A 24,641-nucleotide genomic window follows, 5' to 3' on the forward strand; every position below is an offset into this window, starting at 1 on the left:
GGGGGGGGGGGGGGGTGATGTAAAGGGATCAGGTGAGCTAAAAGGTAGGCTACTATAAAAGTCATAAGCCTGCATTATTAACGAACAGATGGTGCAAGAGATGAGGGAGATGAACCCCTCCAGTTAGAAGGAGAACAGCTGGGAAACTGGGAGGGTATTTCTAGTTCTCTCTGTGCTTTTGGCTACAGATATATCTGACTGACTTGTGTGCGCTAAACCACTGGGGGTGCTGGGCAGACTGCGGGTCATGACCACGCAGCGCGCGCACGCACAAACACACGCGCATGTACGCGCTTATCTCTCTCTCTCTCTCCCTCTCTCAGGGGGTGAGGAATCCCCTTGGTCTGTGTCTGATAATTGACCGCAGATCGGTGCTCGGCTCAGGGAATGTGTCATCGCCAACGACATGGTCTGCTGTCGCATTACCAAGCGTGTATTTCCGTCACGCGGGGAGGAGGATGAGGTTGAGGATGAGGATGATTTGGGGAGATGGAGATGGAGCTCGAGAGAGAGTGGTGTTGTTGCAACATTTCACCAGTTTTACACTCCCCCAATGCATTTCACCCCGGTTCAGTTTACAACATGGGGGGCTTCTGGCACCCCCAGAGGTCCAAATGCAACACCCGTGGCCGCACGGGATCGGGATGGAGGCAAATGACGACAGGTTCGGTCGGTTTAGTAAACAGGGCTTCAAATGAGGGATTACAACAAACAGGATGCCATTGCACATACATGCATGATAGCGTATTTATCCCCCCCTCCTGCATCACAGGTTTTATTTGTAAACCATCAGCCGCGCGCACACGCACTCACACACAGGCTCCAAAAACGGCACAGACACACAGAGAGCCCAGAATCCGCGTCCCCTATAAGCCAAGCGGCCTATTACATAACAGGCTGACATTTGCTACAGAGATGATGCCAGATGATTACAAATATATAAATATATATGCTTCCTTACTTCCCCAGCTCCTCGAACAGCTGATATTCGTCGGTAAATCTCGTGCAGATCGTTAACGCCATCCTGAAGGAGGTGCCAAACGGGTGCGCGGAGACGCGGGATGAGGTGCACTCACAAACGGAAGGGCTGTCCGCCGCACTCGGTCGTCAACGCCGCCCGGGGTTTTTCTCCTGGACCCTGCAAGCCAAACGGAGGGATTCATGCACAGCCGAAGCGCATCGGCGGGAGGGAGAGAGCGCTCTGGTGGGGAGGATTTCTGCGGCAAATACGGCTGCGCCGTGCGCGCGTTTGTGCTTCAATCTGGACGAGGGAGCTTCCGGCGTTCGCGGTGTCTCTATCGTCTTCACATGCAGCAGCTTTTCACAGCTCGTAGACGCAGCATTTTGTGTGCATTCCGGTTAGCTCTGGGGCGCGTTTGTGTGTATGTGTGAGTGTGTGAGAGCGTGTGTGTCCGTCCAGCGCTGTGAGTGTCGTCGCTCTGCGCGCAATCAGACGCCGCACTACCGCACCTACCACCGGCTGTGCGCTCAGTCCCGCCCCTTTGCCTGCATCCTCACACAGGCCAATAACAAACAAAGAATAATATATGATAAAAATAATAATATATGATGATAATAATAATAATAGTATTATATCATGTCAATACTAACTTAATAACAGTGGCATAAGCTTCCCATGCGTTTTTATATATGTACCACTACCTTTAATGTAATACTGTTAATAATCAGATTATTACATGTTTTCAATTGGAGTTGTTGGTTTGTTGTCTGACAATATTTTCTTATGTTAAGTTGGTTCTTAGTAATCTCAGTGTAAGGCACGTGGATGGGGAGAATACACAAAGCTTTACCTTAACTTTAATCTTCCAGTTGTAAACCGTGGCTCCGGAGAGACCTTTGTCAACTGTGGATGAACAACCCTGATGATGTCATCCCGGTTATTCCACCTTGGCCTCGAAGGTTTAAAAAAAAAAAAGAGAAAAAAAGCTTGCATTACAAACGAGCTGAAACCATCAATTATTTGCATTATCAATTAATCTGCAGGTTAGTTGGATTAAGATACAAATCTATAAAATATCCACCAAAAAATAATAATAAAAAATGATCGTCACATTTTCATAAATTGACATACAGGCCAATAGCCATCTCCCAAACATCTTAAGTTTACCGCCATAAAAGACGGTGAAAACAGAAAATATTTATTGGAAAAGCTGTGAACGAGTGAAACTTTGGCTTTTGTAGTGTCTAATAAAAGACACTATGGAGTTGCATTATGGCGACTGAAGGATCCAGTGTCTCTGCAGACTTACCCATAATGCATAATGCATTTACTATTCTTATTTAAATCTGTCTCGGTGCAACATTACATTGTTGAAGTACGCTTTAGTTCTTTTTCATGGATGATCAAGCTGTCATTTCAAAGTATAAAGAAACCATTGTCTTTGCTGTTGCAGCATCATCCCGTTGACAATAAAATCTGCAGGGATTGGATGGTTAACGCAAAGCAGAGTGCATGTGACTTCTGGTAGAGTCCAAGTTTACCGACTTACTGACTGGATTTATTGGGGCACTTAAAAAGTACAACTCAAAGAATGTCTGATTGAAGTCGGCTGCACAAACTCATACAATAAACTTTATTAATCCGCGCAGGAATATACCCAGGGTTAGGCCCCGTGGGAGGATAGTGAGGTGATCTGTGGTGACTACAGTCCCATAAGGAAGTGTTTTGGAGTAGTTCCAGGACAAACTCCAAGCACTTCCTCGTGTGAAAAAGAGAAGGGTGTGTATTGGTAGAACATTATAATTACCAGCTGCGACAGCGTGGCGCTGGTATTGTTTTCACCTTGTGAGTCTGTGTGTCATCATAGTACAGTCCTGGAGTCACCTCTAGCAGAAACTACCACAGAAGTGGCTTTGAGTACTTTAATGGTATTAAACATAGTATATTTTAACGAGTCTTACAGTATGACTTCATTTCATTTTTAAAGTAATCAGCAAAAGTCTTAAAGTAAACGTTTCCTTCAGTTTGTTAAGCCTACGTTGTTGTAACAACTGTGCACGTAGTTGGTTATTTGTTGTTTATCTGCCTATTGCACTGAATAAGAATAGTTCTAAGCACTCATAAATAGCCATAATGTTTGACATTGATAATCATAAAACATTATCAAGCATTTTATAATTACTCATCAGGTCAAGTATCACAATATTTCATTACTGTTATGTCATGTCTGTTTTTGCAAGGATCATCAGTGAATTACATTATAATTCATTATAGTAGTATACATTATAGTAGTAAATCATTATATTTGACTGATGCATAATAATAACCGTTATGATACATTATTATGCGATATAAGTGACTAAATGTGCATTGCTTTAAGTAAAGATCTAATTAATGCTGTGTTGTTCCTCTGCTTGGATTTCATTATATTTTTTCACTGTACTTAAAGAAAAACATGAACCTTTGAATGACAATCAATAATGAATAATGCATGACAGTAACTTGCGTCACAGAAAGTGTTACAGTTACTGAAGTCAAAGCTCATCCAATGGCTGAAGCCTTGCAAGAGACCCAGCAGGAAAGACTAACGAAAAAAAAAAAAAAAGAACAAACAAACAAATTCCATCTTGAATTTTGTGTAAAATCTTTTAATTAAACAGGTGAGTCAGCATAGCTACACACCTGAATCCAAAATACATTAACGGTCCATAAATACATCAATAAATATGCTGAACACTTACGTTATGGACAAGACAACAGTTATGCAGTTTTATAAACTACAGGCTGCTACACTTGCAGCCAAGTGACAGCAGAGCAGAATTGACTACAACTTACAAGTGAGTCACAAACAAGCACATGGCTTGTTAATAAATAACGTGTTTGATACAAACATAACCGTCGTGGTCGAATTCAGTTGCCCTTTTTAACAGTCGATCAGGACATTCAGTGGCCCACCGCGGTTAAAATGAGGTGAGTGCGATGACAACAAATACTTTTCGGTACTTTCCATTTTTGCTTTGTGACTGCTCAGACTCGGGGAAGCTCATCTCTGCCGGTCTGTTCAGCGTCTTCTGCTGCAGAGAAAAAGGAAGAGGAGAAGAAGATTACTTTGTGCATCAAAAGTGATCGGTTACATTACGCAGTTAAATCATGACTACTGGTTCCTTTGCACTGTATGTGATTGACCTGCACTCACTTGGACATGATTCTCTTGATCACTTTTTGCACCCAGGGAGCTTCAGGGTTCAGGCAAACCTCTTGGCCGGTCCTTTTCAGAGTGGCACTGCAACACCAAGCGGAAAAAGAGAGATGCGGTCAGAACAAGTGTCAATGGAAACAAATCTCAAAGTGTCAGCATCGTCGCTATCTAGATGGGAGGCCAAGGCCTTCGAGATGAGGTCTTACATGATCTCAGTCTCGTCGCAATGGGAGTTGGCAGGAATCAGCTCCACCTTCTCGATGTGGCGGCCGATGGGTTTGCTCTCTGTACCGATGCAGCGGCAGTGCAGCTCCAATCCCAGGCTTCTCACACTCATCCCTGTGAGGAGACAAGGAGTCACACGTGGTCACAAAGTGCACAACGCACAAGTACGAGAATGTTGCACGGCAATACTGTTACGTTCCAATTACTGAATAAGGAAAGAATCTTACCTTCACTGACGACCAGGCAGGCCAGGAGCAGCCCGATGGACAAGGCGATGACTTTGGTGCTCATCATTTTTCTTTCTTTTTTTCAAATACTGCAACGATCAACACTAAAGATTAAGTAGATCTTTTGAGAAGGACGTCCGATGAAGTTTGAATGTTAAGAAAAAAAGTAGAGGAGGTTTTTAAAATCGACTGAATTCTTCTCCTGCTCAGTTCCTTCTCTCCTCGGCTGTTTGAATCTAGCGCTGGAGAGGAGAGCGTCTCCCTTTATAGCAGTCTCCCGGGGATGACTCACTTCCCTTGCTCGGGCATGTTGCGCAAACTGGGGCTGTCTGCTGCAGAACAGGAATTTTTGCTGATAGACACCTCTGATTTATCAAGAGGGCACTTGGGTTGACATTTGTCAATAATGCCGAGTTATAGTTTGGAAAACCACAATGATGTAATGAGTGTGCTTGACAGAAATTCTTTGTGAGTTAGACTTGACTGTTAACAGTGTGATGCACCGCTGATCATATCTACAACTGATTCACAGATAAGTGTGTCATAAAATACATAGTGCCCATTAATAAGCGGCTGACGAATGTATCCCTGGCGGTTTAATCATCTACAATTTTACCTCCAAAAAGGGGACTTTGTTGTAGCAAGAGTCCATTCAACAGCTTTGTGTAAGTGCGTACCTACTTGTGTAAATGTCAGCAGTTGGACAGCCACTTAAACACAATAACAAGAATTTCCAAACACCGAGCTGAATGCGCTGCAGCTGTTGAAGTTCAGTAATGCAAAATGCTTCCCAGAACTTAATAAAGCATTTTATTTTTTTGGGGATTTAGAAAGAGAAAAAGAGGTTTTCTTCTCAACTCTTTTTCAAAACAGAGGCACAAATCCACCAGGTGGAAAAATACAGCTACAAGAAATATAAAGAAACATGTGACATTCCTGAAGAGACCTCAGGCAATGTGCCAACAACTTTCATGAGAATGAGGTCTGATGTAATTTCAACAGGCTGAGACACATCTGCCCGACGTCACTCCAGTCACTCTGCATAAACAGAAGGATGTGACTGGCTTCTGAACAAAGGGGGGCTAATGTTGCGGTTTGAAACACTAACGCTGCAATTGTTGCATCACTCAAACAATACGCGCTGATTGAGTCTCTTCAGAGTATAACAATTTTTTATTTTAACCATTTCTTTATTGAACAGAAAGTAAAATAAAAGTATGCAGATCATTTACTTAAGTATAAGCACTAACATCACACTGAAAACACTCCAGTGCACACAAGTCCTGCTTTCAAAACCTTACTTCAGTAAAAGTATGCATGTCTTATCAGCAGATTGTACCAAGAGTATTTATTGTGCAGTAAAATGTTCCGTGTCATTGTTTTACTATTATATATGATGTTTTTGGATTAATATTACTGCTGCATTAATGTGTCTGTTGCATTTTACTGCTGTAGATGTTTACGGTTGTGCCAGTTTTCACACCTTTCTAAACTGTTGGCTAGTTTAATCTGCAGCAATGCAGCATATTCTAGAAGATGATCATGTTTGTAGCATCTCTGTCCTGTGAGAATCACGTCAGCTTTTCACGAGCTCAGGAAAACAGCTGTTTCCAGCTTTGTGGTGAAGCATTTTCCAGCTGATCCAAGGGGTTTTAAAACTGTTTATTGAGCTTAAGTATGAGAATTTCCTCAACCCATAGAAATACTAGAGTTTATCAGAAACTTTCAAATTCACTAAATTGGGAGATGGTGGACAGGAAAGGTTTTTAAAAATTCTAATCTGTGAAGTAACTAAAGCTGTCAGACAAATGTGAAGAAAGGAGTAAAAAGTACAGTATTTGAGATGTTGTGGAGTAGAAGTAGGAAGCTGCATAAAATGGAAATCTAAAAAAAAGTTATTATACTTTTATTTAATATAAGTAAAGTACAAGTACCTCTAATTTGTTGTTACGTACACGACTTAAGTAACTTTCCACCACTGATGGAAAGCTCAGATCTCATGCGGAATTATGCATGACCTCTTATGGTCATCTCTCCTCAGACCACACAGAAATAAAGAGCAGATGTGAATCACATTTGATGAGCATGTGAGGAATTTAGCTGGAAAGTTTCAGATTTATCATCAGTGGATGTGAGGAGACAGGTGACAGGCAGCACTTGACCAACATAAGTTAGGACACATATCTATCAAATTTACCCCGTGATCAGTGTGGGCTGAGTGCTAAGAATCTGATCATTTCTACTTTTTAATAAAAGGGAAGAGAGAAGTGTTCAGGAAGGGTGCATTTATGACATTCATAACTGGAACCGATAATTTTGAAGAGAATTCTGTAGGGATCACAGAGGAAGTATGGCGAAATTCAACTCACGTGATGTTTGGATATTACAAAACTTCCCCTTGGCCTCGGCTAAACTTTCATTTGGGGAAAAGTGTGGTTAAAATGCTTCAGACCTCAGCCAATACGACACAACAAACCCTGCAACGTGATCGAGGATATATCATTTAGTGGAATAGCATGTTCTATTAAATCTAAGGAGGGAGCAGTTAAGAGATGACTATTACGTATAAATCTGCTTCTGTGGTAGTTCCTGCTAAATGCCAGTGTCGCTGTAGCGGCTGGTAAATATTGGATGAATGGTAAACAATGGATTATGAAAAGATATTCAGGATCTCCAGAGGATGAATCCCAACGGGGATCCCTGATCTTCCTCTAGCCCCACCAGTGGGTTCAGGGCAACATCTCTACATCTATTTGGTACACATATTCAGGGTTCTCGGACTTAAACTGCATTGCAAATTGCATACTTTTTCCTTTCACAAGGATTGTGGGTCAGGATAGCCAGAGAAGCATGCTGGCTTGCATACAGCATGATGCGACCAGATATAGTAGAACATCCTGATATTTTTGGCATACTACATTTGACATACTATTGGGACATGCTAAATCTTTTTTTCTAGCATATTAAAAAGTAGGGTAGTATGCATATTGGAATGCACAGAATGTCTTTTTTATTTGTGTTAGCATTTAAAATTTGAAAGAACAAAAGAGCAATAAGAATAAATATCAGCTGCGCCACTAAACAACACTGTGGCACAAGTGGGTTTAGAGCCAGGAAAATACCAAATAAAAGCAACAACTAAAATTGTTGCTTTAATTGGGCTTTGTGCTGGCATGAAAAGAGGGTCTTAAGTCTTGTTAAGTCAAGTCTTTGGCACAGATTACCTTCTTCAGCAATGGTAAGGCATTGCATAGCATTCTGTAACATAGCAGATATAAGAGTATAATACTGCACACTCCATCTTGAATGGCATTCTGCCTGATAACATTCACTATCGCCGCCTTATCATAATATGGTTTACTAACTAAACACAGGCACACAAGACAGCAGACACCAAGACGGATACTGAATACAAAAGCACAGGAGCTGGGAAAATCAGGAATGAATCATGAACTTGTTTTTTTCCTGTTAGTGTCTGAGAGCTAAGCTCTTAGGTGTGCTCAAGCATTACTTTGGTGAAAGCTCGCTCCATTGCAACATGCGCACAATAGCAAATAATTAGTTTCAGGAATTGGACTAAGGTTAATGTTGAACATGGGGAAGTGATAATCTCAAAGACAACTCTGAGGCAGCCAGCTTCTGGGGATTCCAGGAATTGTCAGGGACTTTTTGTGATTTACAAACAGCATGGTAGGGTTGAAGACTGACTGCTTTTTATCCCCCTCACACACAACTTTGAGTTGGGGTATTTATCTGTGGGTGGGTGACCCTGCAGGAGTTTACATTCTACATGTGCATCTCTGACATTAAACATCATGCAAGTTTGGTGGCATGGCATGACAGGTGATTGTGCCTTTCAACCTCAATCACACTGAAAGTAATAAATCACAAACTATCTTATTCGTGTTCTTTGATAAGACTATACCCATTATCTACATGTGGTTGTACCCAGAAAATAATTTTGTCACGGTTGGTAATGCAGGACAACAGAGATCGGACCCAAATGCAGACAGAGTTGGAGGCGCCAGGATGCATTCAGTGATTTTTTATCTTCGCCAGGAGATTATGTATTCAACCGAGGTGCCTGCGTGCACTTCCCTATCACTGTCTGTCCACGACTAATCTCTCATACTACTAGTTTCATCAGCCTAATATTTTTAGTGCTCATTTATGACTGTATGCACAAGGACCTTTTGTGGGTGAAGCGATTAACACATTTTTGAATACATTTTTACTGACCGTTATATGGTCATGAACTGCTGAATGAGAACAGACCTCATATCAACAACAATAATTTAACATCAGGGATTTTATTTCCTTTTATTAACTTAGTGTCACAAGAAAGAGGACCGTTAACATGCTTTGTCACGGATCAGGGAAATATGACACATGTGCATAAATAATCACTCTCCTTAACTTTCCAGGAATCTAGTTAACCATCAGTCTTAAACTGGCGAAGCGAGTGTTGTTGTGAAACAAGAGTCGGCAGCTACCTTCCAGACATTAATGAAGCACAAGCCCCAGACTGAATCATAAAACTTAAATTAGGAAATAAAAACATGTTTGAAATGTGCTGAATGTCTAAATGCAACATAAATATTTTTGATCAATTCAGCAATTGTTAAATATAACAATATATATATATTTTGGCAACATCATTCTGGGAGGCAAGTTCAAATGATACTGAAAGTAAATTTCCCACTAGACGTCAATTACTATCTTCTTGGCAAGAAACTTTAATTGCTGTCAAACATAGAAATCACAAAGACAGTCATGGAGGGATCTGATTAACCATGCGAGTACTGAATATAATTAGAACCCAAAGACGATAAATGAATGAGAAAAAAATGTAATTAAATTAAATTTGAATGGCCAATTCTTGACTTTTCTTTTCTTTTCTTCTTTGGCCTTTGGGGAAGTGTATTTCATTATTAAGCTGAGTCAGGGGAACCATTATGATGACATAGTCTAAAGTTGTTTTTCTTTTTTCAAATAACATTTTTCTTTATAATGTTATTTATTTCCCTCTACTATTATTTTTTCTTCGTTTTTTTTTGTCCACTCACTTAAAAATACTGGTATTGGATTAATACACAGTATAATGCTTACATCGTGGCATATTCTTAGTCTCATTTTATTTACATGAGGAAATGAGTATTTGTCATGGAGAACCAAGTACATGTATTTCTTTCTCTTTTTTACAATTATTTAGTCATGTGGAAAAGCAGAGTATTTAGTTGGTTGCAATCTGCAACTCACAACTAGATGCTACTAAATCTTACACACTGGGCCTTTAAACATATAAAGAATAGTCATGTCTTGGAAATAATACTCTCTCTGTTGCTAGCATCAATGTCCACTGTGATTTGTGATGTGCACTTAGCCATCAGCAGTATGCTTTACTTGGTTTCTGTCCAGATATTAAAGTCCCTCAAAAGCCCCAGTCTAAATCATAAAACTTAAATTGGGAAATAAAAACATGTTTGAAATGATAATTAAAATGTATCGTGAGCCATGGTGTTGAATTTCAAAATGCGTCATGAATATTTTTTAGCAATTTCATACTAAGTTAAGATGATATTGAAATTTGTAATTTTCCTCCATTTCTTTATACCTCTCTTCTTTGGCCCTTGGGGAAGTGTGTTTTATTATTAGGCTGAGTCAGGGGAACTATGACATACTCTAAAGTCCCTTTCTTTCTAATAGCATTTTGTAATCATCTTTCATCAACCTTTTACTTTGTTTGAGTTCCTTATTCATTATAATGTTATTTATTTAACTTTACCATTATTATTTGAGTTCATTTTTTATTTTAACTTCACTCACTATTATTATATTTAGTAGTTTCCTTCTTTTTCCCCTAACTTAAATATACTGGCATTAGATTTATATGTGATGCTTACCTCATGGCATGTTCTTAGTCTTGTTTTATTTTTACTACATGACTCATGGAGACCAAAGTACATGTTCAGACGAAACAAACTCAATAATGAAGGGTGATTTTAAAAAAACGAATTGATGTCATTGTGATCACATAGTGAGTAAAAGATCATCCGCACATATTCAGTATGTATGTATGTATGTGAACATGTATACTCGGAGAACAAACCTTCCCAGGTTTGGCTCGGATGGAGAGACGGACCTTTTAGAGTTGTTATCACCACTGAAGTTCACAGTGGAAGCATGGGTTACGCTGGTGGAGCACAAAGAGAAATTTCTTTCTTCCTGGTAAAGAGTCGTGCGGCAGCTGCGATACTCAAAAAGTTAATTTAGCCAACTTTTCCATTTACTGTTTGCCGGCGAGAAGTAAAGGCATGGTGCCACAACATTCTGAGCAACATGTTGAACATTGCATGTCTTGTATTTCAAATGTAAAGCAGGATGAACAATCATATACTAAATGTTTTTTAAATGCACAAAAGTAAATGGACAATATTAATAGTATATTGGTGTATTTGCAGACTGCAAGACAGAATTAAATTCACGTGTAGAGTAGAACTCCAGCCTTGCTGTTTCACTTATCAGCCTGCTTTGTAGGTTTTCTACACTAGAGATTATATAGGCCTACAGTAGATATATTTAATAATAAAAGTTCTGTACGCCTATGTCTTCAAAAAAGCATTTGGCTTTAAGACAATGATTGTGAATATATTGGGACATGACTTACAACCAGAAATCTGTTAAAAGCTCTCTCAAGTCATAGTTTGAATCCAGGATTTTACCAGAACAGTTGATTTATTGTGGCCTTGTATAGAACATTCTAGCAATAGACAAAGAAATACATAAAATAATACAGACCTTTTATAAAAGTATTCTAAAACGTTCGCTGGCGTCACATTGTTCCATCTTTGAATGTAATATACTACGCATCCAAAAATTCAGCTTGGCTCTTTTGTTTTAAACCAAGTCGCATCAACTATAATGATGACACTTTGCATGTAAACACATTATGTGTTGTTTGATGAAACATTTTTAGATTGGACTCTACAATAACCTTTTAATCTCTGATTTTGTCTCTTCCCAACCAATGCTGCTTTACAGTGCAACTGCAGTCGGATTGAATAGTCAGTGGGAGGACATCGCCACCTCCTGGACATACATTGCACACCATGGAACTCAAATAATACCTTTTTTTTGGTGGCTTTTGTTAAGTGCATTTATTTACCTTACTCTTATTGCTATTCTATTCTGCACTGCTGTCCGTATTCTTTTACACTTCGTAATTGTTATTCTATTGTTCATACGTGTTTACATCTTTATTTTATTGGTTTTTCTTCTGTCTTTGATCAAACTCTGAAATAAAAATGTAATTCTATCTTATCTTATTCAAAAGAAACAACTGAATTCGACCATTTCTATTATTTATATCTGTTTGATATCATTGACGGAAATAGATTGAATCATAAAGTCATACCGTCAGTGCTCTGCTCTGAGGTTGAATCCTGGTAAAACACATTAACGTGTTCAGTTACTTACTACATGGAGGTTTGTAAATGTGCATCATTTATGCAACCTGAGCCTCATCAACATCGACCTTTAGAAACACAGTCCGTGTTTCTCTGACGTTTCCTCTGGGGACAAAAAGGGAACATACCCAGGCAACACTGGAAAGAGTAAATCAATCCATAGAACGGGAGTTGGATAAAGGAGGATATTAAGAGTTCCTTGAACTTCTAGTTTGTGTTTAATTAACAAAATATAAAACTGCTAGGTTTCTACCGGATTTTTTCTTGCCCCAGCGATTGTTCATGGGGGGGAAAGTTGGGCGTCTGTAATACTTACATACTATTGTTATGATTTGACGCAATGTAAACAATTTGAAATTTAATTGAAAACATGGTTTTGAAAGCCAGGAGTCAAATCAGCCTTTGAAATGTCACAACGTCAGACAGCTCTTAATCCAGGTCTACTTTATTTTCTTGCATCATTACCTCAGAAATCAGAATTTGTAGTTGGGAACGACGTCACACTCGGGTTCACCTCACTTCTCTGTTCAAATGGAACGCAGCATCTTGCTCTGTTTACCATTACACAGTAGCTGTAAAACCACTGCCTGATGAATATTATGGTCATATTGTGCTAGGTAGAAGTTGAAATAAAAAAAAATAAAAAAATGACTCCTTAAGACCTTCAAAATCTAGTCAGAAGAGGTTCAGCAAAGTCACACATTTGGGCTACAGCTGTAAGTAAAAAATAAAAACCTACTTTGAAGCTGGGTCCAGTTATTGGACACCACTGGGTTGTGAAAGTGACTTCCAGCTGGATTACTGAATCCTCCGGAGCCTTGCCAAAGCCCTCCTGCAAGAGAAGGCAGAGGAATCACACTCCAAATCAACTGCAGCAGATGTTTCCTAAAGTCCATCTTGGGTTTTGATGATGGTGATTATTTAAGAATCAGAAAAACAAATTGATGAATATATATTTAGTGTGTTAATGGGAAAATTGTGACAAAATTCCCTTCTTTTCTTTGCTTGTTATTTAAAAATTGTATTTCATATTCGAATCTATTTGCTTACAACTTGAAGGAAAGCAAAAACTCTGAATGGGGGAAAAACAGCACATAATTGGGACTCTTGGTGTTATAGTGTAATGACAGCACTTTTAATATTACAGTAAAGTAGGCCTGTGTGTGAGTGACAGGGCAGACGCATCTTATGGTTTATTCTTTCCAACTAGTGAGCTGAGTTGAGGATTTAACTAATCATAAGACATAAAAAGCATGCGGACATTTAGAGATGTGAGAGACAAGGACTAAAGCGTCATCTATCCTCCGCAGCATCAGCTTGAAGTACACACGTCTGTCTCACATGGGGTTGAATGACGATGTTAACAACAGCCTCCTTCCATAAGGTTAACGCCCACCTTTGGGAAGCGGAAGATGGAGCCAGCCCTCTTGTTTGTTTCACGGTCTCTTGCCGTAAACTGGAAGATATCGTCTGAGCTCCCTATCGATGGCACATCTGCACGCATCGCGGATTGTTATGAACTCTGGAAGCGGTGAGGACATACGTGCAACGTCAACGCTGGAAAAATAGCTGCATTGAATATTCAACAGACATGTGTTGACTCGTCTAACTATGGCCATCTGGTAAAAGGTAAAATAAGTGTTTTGACGGAAGCGATGTTTTGCTGTGTTAGTTGATGTTGTGGCGAACATCAGTTCCGCGCGGTTTGGCAATAACTAGGTAAATATTAACTTACCTAGCTAGCTAACCGTCATTTATCGTAGCAAACTTTAAACGTAGGCTAATGTCGCAGGCCTACGTGGAAGACTTAGTCACGAGACGTTAAATTAAAAACAACGTTAACGTTACAGAATTCACGGCGTCATTTCCATCACGTCTGGTTCGCTACGTGTTGTTTATTCCTGCTAATGTAACACAGTTTAGCGAGATACAATAGTAGCTGGCCACTGTATAATTGGATCGGTAGCATCTGTGTGACCATTAACAAGCTCAATTGTTTATTGTTATTGTGTAACGGGTGGCGCTCGCGGTTTCTGTTGCCTTAACTGCACGTGCGTGTGAGTGTTTCCAGGCCCCTCCCGTCGCAGTGTCTCTGCTGCCATGGAGGTAGGCAGCCTCCCCGTGGAGCTGTGGAGGGTTATCTTGGCTTACCTTCCGCTCCCTGACCTGGGCCGCTGCTGCCAGGTGTGCCGTGCCTGGCGGGAGCTCATCCTCTCACTGGACAACACCCGCTGGAGACAACTCTGCTTAGGCTTCCCCGAGTGCAGACACCCCAACTGGCCCAGTCAGCCCCACCAGGAGCCCCTGTCTTGGAGAGAAGCCCTGAAGCAGCATGCCCTGTGCACCCGCACCTGGACTCAAAATGGACCGGAGCTCCAGTCCTCCGCGTGCCTCCTCTTTTTCCGTCGTCGAAAGGACCGCAGGGTTTGGCACGTGGGGCCCGGATGTGAGTTTGAGACCCTACGCGGGGCCCTTGGGGTGGTGGGGCCATATGACCGTGTGGTTCTCCACCCAGGGGTGTATGAGGAGCAGGCTGAAGTGGCACTGAAGGTGCCCGTGGAGCTGGTTGGGCTGGGTCGGCTGGGCGAGGTGGCCCTCCTGGTGTGTATGGAGCAGCAGTGCCCTACTGCCCGGCTGTGTAATCTGGTCTTCATGCCACCCTGGTTCTCCACCGTGGTCTACAAGGTGAAGTAGCATCTTGTCATGGTGTTTTTTTTTATTATACAGAATGTGTTCAGAATAACCGAGTCTGCTCACCTCACACGTTTCTTTCTTGCTGAATCTGTCTCACTCCAGTCACCTTTCTCTCCCTGCTCCGCTCTAGACGTCATGGGGTCACGTCCAACTGGATAACTGCAACTTTGAGGGGGCTCAGTTGCAAATCCGTGGCCCGGGAACCTGCCAGGCTCGCTTCTGCTCCTTCTCACAGGGCAGCTCTGCCCACTTGCTGGGCGTCGTCCTCAGTCTGTTGGACAGCTGTGACTTCTCGGGAAGTGACACGGCCTCTGTGACCATCGAGGGTCTCCCGGTGTCGGAAAGGAACTGGGCTTGTAAACACTTGGCTGCTCTGGCCAGGACGCTCCCTTCATGCGGCGCGTCTGGGATCAATAGCCCTCCCAGAGGCCCTCTGACTGGCTCCGCTAGCGGGCATCAAACTCCCAGTGCTAATGTAAAAAAGGAGCATGTGAGCAACGAAGACTGGCAGAGGAGGACTGGGGTGGATGCAGTGTGTCAGGGCACAGTGATCGAAGATGGTTGGAGTGATGGCGACCGCAGCGAGGGAGAGGAGGAGAACCGGGATGCAGGAGGACCCAACCACAGCAAAAACCCACTTATATTGGATTATAAAATCCCCTGTGACCACCATGGCCTTTCCCATTTGCTCAAGCTCCGACCAGATGGCTCCCTGCCACTGGCCTCCTCCCCGGATCCGCCGTCTGTGACCCCCGTGCCCCTCACCCTTCAGCAGGAACTCGACAGGGACCCGGAGGCTCAGATGTTGGCGGCCTCCACCCTCGGCTGTATCCTCAGACGCTGCCTCTTCCGGGAGGGGAAGGGCGGCGTGCATTTGTCTAATTACGGGCAGGCTCGGCTGGAGGGCAATGTTTTCCGTGGGCTGAACTATGCCGTCCGCTGCATCCAGAACTCCACAGTAAGTAACAGTAAGAACGTTCTTCAGACCTACGGAGTGTCTCTTGATTGTATCTGAACACGTTTAAGTCTCACTTGATCAATGACTTTTACAAGATGCACACCTTTTGAGTCATGTATCCAGTTAAGGAAGCAGCTCGGATCATTATTAATTAAGCGGGGGTTTCCAGTCATGAGTGATACTTGCTCTCCTCTCTCACCTCCTTCAGGTGGTGATGCTGAGAAACGAGGTGTGCGAGTGCCGGGCGTCGGGCGTGTTCCTGCGCCTCTCCTCTCAGGGCCTCATCGCCGAAAACAACATCCACTCGAATGGGGAGGCGGGACTGGACATCCGAAAAGGGGCCAACCCCATCATTGTGGTAATTGCTGCTCCACTTCCTGTGGCGGCCGAGTGAGAAGGGAACAATACCCACATTTGACAAAATAAGGTCCACTCATTAGCTTCTCCCCAGAGCGTTAGACAGCCTCTCATGGATACGATTATTTCGTCAAACTACCACCGCAACAAACTTGGTTCTACAGATTTAAGGATTCTTTTGAGGTCATTTCGGAACTGCTCTTAGTTTTCATAATCATTCTGCCTTTCATTCCACAGTGCAACAAAATACACAGCGGCCTGCGATCGGGGGTTGTTGTCCTTGGCAACGGAAAAGGTTCAATTCGGAGCAACCTGATCTATAACAACAAAGAGGCGGGCGTGTATATTCTCTTCAGCGGGAATCCTGTGGTCAGGTAGGTGTGGAATCTAAATACAGGGATGTGAAGCCCCTGCTTTTCCCATCGCTTGGATGCTATTGTGTTCATACTACCCCTCCCTTCAAATGTAATTGCATTTGACAGTGAAAGTGTTGTGTTTCTATGGGTGCAGTAGCTGACATAAATAGACCGCTACATAATGTCTCGTTTTCTCTCCCCCCCTCCCTCTCCCTTAGTGGGAATCACATCTTCCAGGGCCAGGCGGCGGGCATCGCTATAAACGAGAATGGCAGAGGGATGATAACAGGTGATAACATTTCCACTAAAGTCTTCATTTTGCACCACTTACAGAAAGGAAAAGCACCATTCTTTTACTTGCGTATAAATACATTTTAATTGCAGAGAATGTGATCAAAGAGAACCAGTGGGGGGGTGTGGACATTCGCAGAGGTGGTGACCCCGTGCTGAGGAACAACCACATCTCTTACGGCTACTCTGACGGTGTCGTGGTGGGGGAGAGAGGCCGCGGACTTATTGAGGGAAATCACGTCTACTGTGTGTAATTTCAGCCTGATGACGGCAGCGTCATACATTTACCTTGACATAACGGCTGACCTTTGATCTCTACCGACCGCGGCACTTCATTTCTCCGTCTTGTTTCCTCAGGTAACAAAGGCTGCGGTGTGTGGGTTATGTCATCCAGCCTCCCGCAGCTCCTGGGGAACTACATCACCCACAACTGTATGTACGGGCTGGCGGTGTTCTGCAGGAAAGACCCAGAGAACATGGAGGCCAGGGAGGGGAACTGGCCAGGACAGGAGGGCGGAGAGGCAGGCAGCAGGGAAAGAAGAGGGGTGGAGGGAGAAGGGAGAGAAGGGCAGGAGAACCTGAATGAAGAGGGGGAACTGTTCGCATGGGAGAGCGATCTGGACAGCGAGGACGAGCGCCACTCTGCCCGCCGCTCCATCAGCGTGGCCCTGGTGGAGAGCAACTGCATGAGCTACAATGGAGGTACTGACCGACCCGTAGATCAATAGAAGTGCTGTTCACTTCATGTCTCTAACGGTCCCTCCATCTTTCCGTCTCTCTCCATAGCGGTGGGTCTGTATGTGAAGAGCAGCGAGCCCCTGAATGTTTTCGCCAATCTCGTTAACAGCAACCGCGGCACCGGCGTCGCCGTGCTGCAGAGCAGCCAACTGACCCGGCTGGTGACAAACTGCATCCTCCAAAACGGCCACGGTGGCGTCACGGTGGAGAAAGACTGCCGAGCGGAGCTCCGTGGCAACGGCGTCTATAAAAACAGTGGCCACGGTGTCAGTTTCTGCGGTAACGGGCAGATTGTGGAGAATGACGTCGTTGGGAACCGTGGATACGGGATCCAGGTGTCTGGCAGCGCTGACATCAAGGTGAGATCAACCTGAGGCTTAAACAGTTAGCACTGTACACAGCTCCATAATGACAAAACACACTTCACCTACAGTATGTACATTCTTATAGGTTTCTCAATTATTTTCTTAAGGTATTGCGCAACCGTGTCCAGCCAGCACAGGGCTGTGGCGTTGCTGTGCTCGGGCCGGTGAAAGGTGTCGTCCATGACAATCTCTTATTCCAGGGCCACCCGGGAAACAAGAAGCCGCTGCTACATATGGATCCTGGCAATGAGAGCTGTGTGTTGCGCAACAACAGTGTTCTAAGGCATAATAACAGGTAACTAGGCAACTGACAAAAAAAAAAAGCCAGAGATTCAGACCCTCCGTGGCTTTACGGTCTTCTCTCATCTCCCCTTTTCTTCTCCTGTCCACACAGACTGGAGAACATTTTATCTTAGTGGATCACAGTGATGACAATCGTCACCTGAATCTGCAGCTCTCCTCAGCTTTATAACAAGTCTCAGTGCAGCAGTGCAGCTTTGATTCACTCGCCGCTCTCATAGGGTCATTTTCTGAGCTGCAGAAGACAGCAGTTTTCAGCCAAAAACAATGACGGACAGACACAGGAAGCACCAGTAGTCCCCTTAGTCCCAGGTTTGCGTGTGTTTTGGTCAGTATCAGCAATCATTAAATCATGAATTTCTAAAGTGAATAAAAGATATTAGGTTTGGGGATCCTCCTTCAAAAAACATTTAGGGTTAGACTTAAAATCAAGCAATGTGATATAATTTTGGAAAGACAAAAAATAAAAAAAATTTTACACAGCCTTTGTCTGAATGGTTAATTCAGAACAATATTAAAGGTGTAGTGTGTAGGATTTGGTGACATCTAGTGGTGAGGTGGCAGATTGAAACCAACTAAAACAGCTCCAGTGTGCCATGTGTGAATGGTGCCTTCTGGAGCCAGTGTTGGGTTTGTCCGCTGCGGGCTACTGTAGAAACATGGCGGCCGACTCTGTGATGACCACTCGTATGTAGCTCATTCTAAGCTAGAGAAAAACTAAAGATTCTAATTTCCAGGTATTATACACTGAAGAAAACACACTTATATCATATTCCATTGCTGTCAATTGATCCCCCTAAATGCTCCACAATGTTCCTTTTTGTCCAGTCTCACCATATCATTTTAAAAAGGTGATATCTCAGTGTTTCTGCTACCCAAAAGTAACCCAAGTAACCTCATTTTTTGCAGGATTAACATCTGCACTGCTCCTGATTATTGTATGAATGTTCTGCCTGGTATTTACCTCTTACTTTACCTCTTTGCTCCATGTAGCAGTACATCTGCTCCTCTCTGGGTTCTGGAAAACCCTCCAGCTCGTCCGTTGGCCAGCTCCCCGTCTGGCCTGTCCTCGTCCCAGTGTCCCTCCAGACTGGGAATGTCCATGACGACCCGGATCAGTGCCACTGTGGAGAGTAGTTGCCACAGTGGCAGCATGTTCTGCTCCATCCTGTGAACGCTGGCAAGCACTCAGAAACCACTCGGACTGACAGAGGTCAGCGTCTTCTCACTTCTGAACTGGTGTGTGTGTATATACACTGAACATTTGGAGCGCTCTGACCTTCCTCCTCGGAGAAGACCTTCCAAAATGATGCCCTCTTGTTAGAGGTCTATTAACTGCTCCCAGTCTAACCACTAAAGGGGCCTTCCCCCTTCCAGTACTTTAGGGTGCCACAACCTTTTGTAAATCTGAAACCAGACTTTCGTAACTTTATGATCAAATGGTCAGTGCACTCAACAAAATGTTGGCTAATGAAGTGGAGCTGGAGTTCAAAGCATCGTCGTCACCCTACATCTTTTCCATACTGAAGCTTTAACTTAATCGTGTGGTTTTTACGTTCACATATTCATGTGCAGACCTGCTGTAGACTTCGTTGGTTCCGTCACGTTTGCTTCCGAGACTCGCTGGTTGGGAAGAGCACATTTTTTTAAATCCGAGGAGTCTCGGGCTTCAGAGATGTCAGCTCCAACCACGCTACAAAACAAAGCTGTGCCTTGTTGGATTTTTGTTTATTTTATTCAATGATTGTAGCTGAGGGAGGGAGTGTTCATAGTGTGGGGGGAAAAAAAAAAAAAAAAAAAAGGCCACACTTCTGCTTGCACAGATCCATACCCTGGTGAGTCTGCGTTTTGTGCAACCACACACACTCATCTGGTGATAGCCAGTTATAGAGGGAAATGGATATTAGGTGTGCAATATGTGCTTTTGTCAAATGTGCCTCTGTTTTTACCGTCGACGCCGGATGTTCTCCGTCATCCCTAATGTGTCCGCTTTTTTGTATCTTGCACAGTAAGCAATAAGTAGCGATATCATGTACAACTCAAAGTTCACCACTTTATTTGTCTACAAAACGCATTAATAAACACTTCTTGTTTGTGGCATTTCCAATTGGTACAGTCCTCCTTCCCTACTCGGTTCTTATCGTGACCCTCAGTGCATCTTCTTACGTTTCCGCCTCTCAATGAACGGATCGTATTTGACCAGAGGCAGAACCAGAGAGGCCTGGCGGTTTGTGTCTCGCGGCTCAGCCTTGTCGGCCTTCCCCCGGGGCGGTTTACTTAGAGTCAGTCCCATCGACTTTGCTACTTCAGTCATCCTGTAGGGAGACACAAAGCCACCCGTTACTGAATGCAGAGTTCTTCAATGGACCTCGCATTAACGGTGTTTTATGTGCCGTGATGATCATTGGTATACAACAAGAATTATACAATTCACAGCTCCATATGTGATGGTTAGCCATACGCGGAAAACAAAAAAAAAGGTTATTTACATCAATATATGTAGATGAGTTAGTAATACTAAGTGTTCTTAATTCATTTAATGCAACACACTATGTTTACATGCACTAAATATTCCGGTTCTTGCCCTTAATCCTAAACTGTTTATTTGTCTAATAAAAATAATTATACCACCAACATTCCCATTTACGTAAACAGGAAAGAGGCTGTGAGTCACAAACTGCAGAAAACCCCCCCCCTTTGAGACACGCATTCTAAATGCGCTGTATGTTTTTTAAACAGGACATATATTACAGTTTCCATAGACAAATGCCTTCTATTCATACCTGGCCTCCGTGATTCCCAGGTCGCGGTGCAGTAACGTGAGGTCGCCGGTCATGTGAGTCATGTGCAGCAGCAGGGCCAGGGAGTACGCCGCTAATTTGGCACGCATCGATGACGACACTATGTTATGGACCCTGAAGAAGAAGGTAAGGAGAGAAAAAAGGGAAATTCAGAGGAAATGTTTTTCTCAAAGAAATCAGTGTAACAACAATTCTATTTGTAAGACCTACATGCTCTGTTCTGATAAATGCATCTGGGTGTAGAATACAGACAAAATATGGACGTGGTCTCTGTGGCGTCACACTTATACCAGGCTGTAAACATGCTTTGTCCGCTGTACATTTGGGCATTTTAACATGGGGGTCTATTGGGCAGGGCTGGGTCATGTGAGGAAAAGCAAATAGTTTTTACCAAATACTTTAATATCAACATTGAGACGATATTGTAGAGTTATATATTAAATATTTACACAAGATTTTTGATAAATAATAATCAGTGGTGTGGATATAAAGATTAAGTGGGTAAAGGAAAACAATGCGGGAGGGGCGGGTTTGAGCAGTCTGGTAAGTTCAGTTAAATGGTATCACTTCACCGTGATGCAGCCGTTAAAACCAGAAACAGACATAACGATATTCTAAAATCTCAGACAATATCTAGATGATTAAAGTGACAAAGTTCCGTCCTACCTGCCGTTGTTGAAAGTCTCCACGGTGAACGTTTTGAGCAGTTTGGTCTGAACGATGCGAGGGCAGCCTTCCTCCTGCCCAACTGTTGGTGGAAACATAAATCACAGTTAGCCTGCCAGTCCAGAGACATGTCTGGGAACACTTTTGACACGCGCGTGATGAAGGCAAAAATAAAAACACAACTCACACTTGTAGTAGACGTTCTTCTGTCGCGCCAGCTTGAGGAGCATCGACAGGTAAAAGGCGAGGCGTGACCCTCTGTCTCTGGCTTCACCCACGGTCGGCAGGTTCTCCAGGTGCTTCGCCACACACAAGGACCTGAAAGTGCAGACAACATCAGAACGCAAGGAAACAAATTAAATGTCTCAGCAAGCGTGAGCCCTTCGTCGCCCTACCCTCCGTCGTCTCGCATCTTCTGCATGTCCTCAGAGGTGAGTGCCGCCATCTTGGAGCCAGCCTGCTCCAAAGCCCCAAACTCCACTGGACTCAGGACTGCGGGTATCAATTAAGGAAAAAAAAAATAAACAAGCTTTCGCTCACACTACGTTATCTTTTCAGCCCATCTGCAGTTCATGCGCGCCCTCGTTGACACACACACACACACGAGGAAAATTAAGGATACGGTCGTCAAATAAGTAGACGTTCTCAGGTCTGTCAGCGGTTGCATTGCAGGGGGGCAGGTGGAGAGACAGGTCTCCCTGGGCCTCTGTTTCAGCAACTTCCTGTTGGAGAGCTGAGGGACGAGAAAAAAAAAAAAATAGATTAACAGAAGAAGACTTTGTGGAGCTAGGTATTTAAGTTAAACATGACCATTTTCTCTCCTTATTTATCCCAACCTTTCTTTGAGGTGGGCCCTCAGGTGACTGGTAGTAGATTTATAGACCACTAACTTCCACAGAGCTTACCTTCCAGACCCTTCTGGTTGATCACGGTGTTGGCAGCCTTGGTCACCGCTTGATGCAGGGTATCACCGCCCACCTGATTCAGCCTGCGGGAGCTCAGAGCTCTCTTCTGTTTGTTGGTGCCGAATGCCTCAATCAAAGAATCCACCTTGAGAGGAAAACAAATGCACAAGATTGAGACGTTAGAGTTCATTCTTCTTTTATTCCAACTGTAAGAAGAGCTGGACACATCCCAGCACCTTGTCTCTGTAGGTCTGGGTCGTGTCCTGGGCTTTCGGTTCCTCCATAGCCTCTCCTGGTAGGACAGGCTGTATGTTGAACAGCTGAGCCTCGTGCACCTCCATTTGCATGGTCTCCCTGTTTAGCACTCCCACATAATATCTGCACAGACGACCAAACAGCACACGTACTACTTCTCTTCACGGTGGAATTTGACCCACGATCGCAACAAATAAAGAACAATGCGTCGACCTACTTGCAAAGGTTGTTGCATTTCAAAGACCCGGATCCGAAGTTATTTCCAACGTAGGACATTCTGCCTGATTCCACAGCCTAGACACGGAGGAGACACGCGAGCAGCAAGGTTCATGAAACGTAACGATGCACACACCCTTTAGTGTGTGTGTGTGTGTGTGTGTGTAAACAGTGCAAATACATGAACGCTGCCACTCGTATTTCTCACCATTATCCGCCTGCTCTTTTTCCTGGGGTTACTCTCGTCTGCGTTCTTGTACATCGTGAAATCCAGTTTGTCGGCATTTTTGACGTTGCCGTTGGAAAAGCGGACTGTGAGAAGGCGAAACATAACGAGGACCGTGTCGATATCTGGGTTTCACAGCACCATGGACACATATCGAATGGTTTACACGTTAACAGTGTTTAATGGATGCAAGTTGCGACTAACAAGATAAAACAACTTTATGAACAATTTTTTCTCACTGGGTTCTCACTACCGAGCAATGTAACTTAACACAAACTCCACTCCAGTAAGCACAACACTAAACAATTAGCCCTGTTGCTAGCACCCACGTGTGCATTACAAACGGGTGTTTAATACATAGACAAAATTAAGCACCACCCAACATTTACTGCAACCGTTCTAATTACTTCATTCTTCTAAAAACAAATACTCGACAAACAAGTGTGAGACAGTCACCAATAACAGCTTTGTCGGAATCACTCTCCTCTTCGCAACACACCAACGAGCAGGAGGCAGCCATAGTTGTTGTTGCGAGTTGGACGCAAGAGGCTTCACTCCATTGTACTTCCGTTTTCGCTAAGATGTATTTCTGTCAGCTCACGGCCGCCGTTACGCACTGTAGAGCGGTGTAAAAAACGGCGCTTTTTTGGTTAACGATGCCGCAAAAAGCAGCGTTTTTTAACATATATCGTGTGAAAATAGAGGCGTTTAATGGGAATTTCGGCTTTCCATAGTTGAGCCGTTGAGAGGCAATATAAATGCCCCCAATCGTGTATCTGCTTTACCATAATCATGAACTGTACTTTGTGGGGGTCTATGTAAACTGTATCCATTGAAATATTGAAAATGTTTATTTGTCCAAAACTTAGTTGACAACGAACAATTACAAAATAAAGTTAGAAAAATACATTAGCAGAAGGTTTACCACAGGGTTAAATCATAGGGTTAAAGGGTATTATCTTGACACTCTCTATCACCTTTGAATACACATGCTTTTACCAGCGGCACCGTGTGGAGGCACGCAGAACTGCAGCCCTTCAACTCGGTGAGGTCACGGGCATGGAAGTGATGCACAGCGCCACCCTGTGAGTCTGGTTGGGAAAACCCCGTCTGAGTGTGACACATTATTACAAATAAAAACATGCATGTCTGACCCGGACATTGATTGGCAGTCACCATCTGTCTTATTAACTGTTGTTTTGTCTGACTGTGCCTGGGTGACACCGGCAGACGGGTCCAGCTCATGGGTCCAGCTGCTCGAGACGAGCGGTCACCGTGAGCGCACATCACCGGGCAGCTTTCGCCCCCACAGCTAAACCATTCATCGCGAGTAAAGTGTCAGGTAGTGGGACCGCATGGGGACGTGGGATACACCAACAGAAATGCTAACCAGCTATTGCTGCACTTGATTGGGGGGGGGGGGGGGGGGGGGGGG

General features: G+C 43.5%; 5 protein-coding genes across 11 annotated transcripts in view; 2 read left to right on the forward strand and 3 right to left on the reverse strand.

Moving 5' to 3' along the window:
* Window positions 1–1,465, reverse strand: part of camk2d2 (calcium/calmodulin-dependent protein kinase (CaM kinase) II delta 2) — a 37,105-nt gene extending 35,640 nt beyond the window's left edge. For 3 of the 5 annotated variants that reach the window (XM_031871885.1, XM_031871883.1, XM_031871884.1), the window contains exon 1: window positions 962–1,463. In XM_031871885.1, coding sequence (XP_031727745.1) covers window positions 962–1,023 — 62 coding nt within the window. In that variant the 5' untranslated portion in view covers window positions 1,024–1,463. Of the gene's footprint in view, window positions 1–961 lie in introns of all 5 variants that reach the window. The other 2 variants (XM_031871881.1, XM_031871882.1) reach the window with 2 other exon arrangements.
* A 1,152-nt stretch (window positions 1,466–2,617) lies between these two features.
* On the reverse strand, window positions 2,618–4,830 carry cxcl8a (chemokine (C-X-C motif) ligand 8a). The gene is made up of 4 exons (XM_031871986.1): window positions 4,613–4,830; window positions 4,367–4,499; window positions 4,158–4,244; window positions 2,618–4,035 (listed from the first exon to the last, which is right to left on the reverse strand). The coding sequence occupies exons 1-4, from the start codon at window positions 4,677–4,679 to the stop codon at window positions 4,023–4,025; spliced, it is 300 nt and encodes a 99-aa protein (XP_031727846.1). The 5' UTR covers window positions 4,680–4,830; the 3' UTR covers window positions 2,618–4,022.
* An 8,627-nt stretch (window positions 4,831–13,457) lies between these two features.
* On the forward strand, window positions 13,458–20,244 carry fbxo10 (F-box protein 10). 2 transcript variants are annotated; one of them, XM_031871973.1, is made up of 11 exons: window positions 13,458–13,707; window positions 14,150–14,763; window positions 14,903–15,730; window positions 15,939–16,088; window positions 16,325–16,461; window positions 16,662–16,732; window positions 16,828–16,980; window positions 17,092–17,436; window positions 17,521–17,831; window positions 17,945–18,132; window positions 19,131–20,244. In XM_031871973.1, exons 2-11 carry the CDS (start codon window positions 14,179–14,181, stop codon window positions 19,309–19,311), a joined length of 2,949 nt encoding a protein of 982 aa, XP_031727833.1. In that variant the 5' UTR covers window positions 13,458–13,707; window positions 14,150–14,178; the 3' UTR covers window positions 19,312–20,244. The 2 variants fall into 2 exon arrangements, with proteins under 2 accessions (XP_031727833.1, XP_031727832.1); XM_031871972.1 differs by having other exon boundaries at window positions 13,458–13,609.
* polr1e (RNA polymerase I subunit E) lies at window positions 17,989–23,751 on the reverse strand. Of its 2 annotated transcripts, none has more exons than XM_031871978.1 (11): window positions 23,663–23,751; window positions 23,189–23,292; window positions 22,982–23,058; window positions 22,746–22,887; window positions 22,510–22,654; window positions 22,227–22,337; window positions 22,000–22,096; window positions 21,792–21,922; window positions 21,605–21,686; window positions 20,921–21,052; window positions 17,989–20,452 (listed from the first exon to the last, which is right to left on the reverse strand). In XM_031871978.1, the coding sequence occupies exons 1-11, from the start codon at window positions 23,724–23,726 to the stop codon at window positions 20,287–20,289; spliced, it is 1,251 nt and encodes a 416-aa protein (XP_031727838.1). In that variant the 5' UTR covers window positions 23,727–23,751; the 3' UTR covers window positions 17,989–20,286. The 2 variants fall into 2 exon arrangements, with proteins under 2 accessions (XP_031727838.1, XP_031727837.1); XM_031871977.1 differs by having other exon boundaries at window positions 23,189–23,331.
* Window positions 20,343–24,641, forward strand: part of zbtb5 (zinc finger and BTB domain containing 5) — a 10,288-nt gene continuing 5,989 nt past the window's right edge. The window contains exon 1 of the mRNA XM_031871975.1: window positions 20,343–24,291. Coding sequence (XP_031727835.1) covers window positions 24,266–24,291 — 26 coding nt within the window. The 5' untranslated portion in view covers window positions 20,343–24,265. The remainder of the gene's footprint in view (window positions 24,292–24,641) is intronic.

The sequence above is a fragment of the Anarrhichthys ocellatus genome, unplaced genomic scaffold (genome assembly GCF_004355925.1).
Source record: "Anarrhichthys ocellatus isolate YVR2014 unplaced genomic scaffold, GSC_Weel_1.0 scaffold61, whole genome shotgun sequence".
Classification (NCBI taxonomy): domain Eukaryota; kingdom Metazoa; phylum Chordata; class Actinopteri; order Perciformes; family Anarhichadidae; genus Anarrhichthys; species Anarrhichthys ocellatus.

What these genes read in the sequence shown, in the direction of transcription:
- polr1e (XM_031871977.1), bottom strand. Translation starts at nt 23,726, where the DNA reads ATGGCTGCCTCCTGCTCGTTGGTGTGTTGCGAAGAGGAGAGTGATTCC. An exon ending in GAAGAACGTCTACTACAAGT is followed by an intron (nt 21,687 to 21,791) that starts GTGAGTTGTGTT and finishes TTCCACCAACAG; the next exon opens with TTGGGCAGGAGGAAGGCTGC. An exon ending in CTGGGAATCACGGAGGCCAG is followed by an intron (nt 20,453 to 20,920) that starts GTATGAATAGAA and finishes GTCTCCCTACAG; the next exon opens with GATGACTGAAGTAGCAAAGT.
- fbxo10 (XM_031871972.1), top strand. Translation starts at nt 13,564, where the DNA reads ATGGCACATCTGCACGCATCGCGGATTGTTATGAACTCTGGAAGCG. An exon ending in GGGCCAACCCCATCATTGTG is followed by an intron (nt 16,089 to 16,324) that starts GTAATTGCTGCT and finishes TTCATTCCACAG; the next exon opens with TGCAACAAAATACACAGCGG. An exon ending in CTGCATGAGCTACAATGGAG is followed by an intron (nt 17,437 to 17,520) that starts GTACTGACCGAC and finishes CTCTCTCCATAG; the next exon opens with CGGTGGGTCTGTATGTGAAG.
- cxcl8a (XM_031871986.1), bottom strand. Translation starts at nt 4,679, where the DNA reads ATGATGAGCACCAAAGTCATCGCCTTGTCCATCGGGCTGCTCCTGGCC. An exon ending in CTGCCTGGTCGTCAGTGAAG is followed by an intron (nt 4,500 to 4,612) that starts GTAAGATTCTTT and finishes GTCTCCTCACAG; the next exon opens with GGATGAGTGTGAGAAGCCTG. An exon ending in TGCGACGAGACTGAGATCAT is followed by an intron (nt 4,245 to 4,366) that starts GTAAGACCTCAT and finishes TTGGTGTTGCAG; the next exon opens with TGCCACTCTGAAAAGGACCG.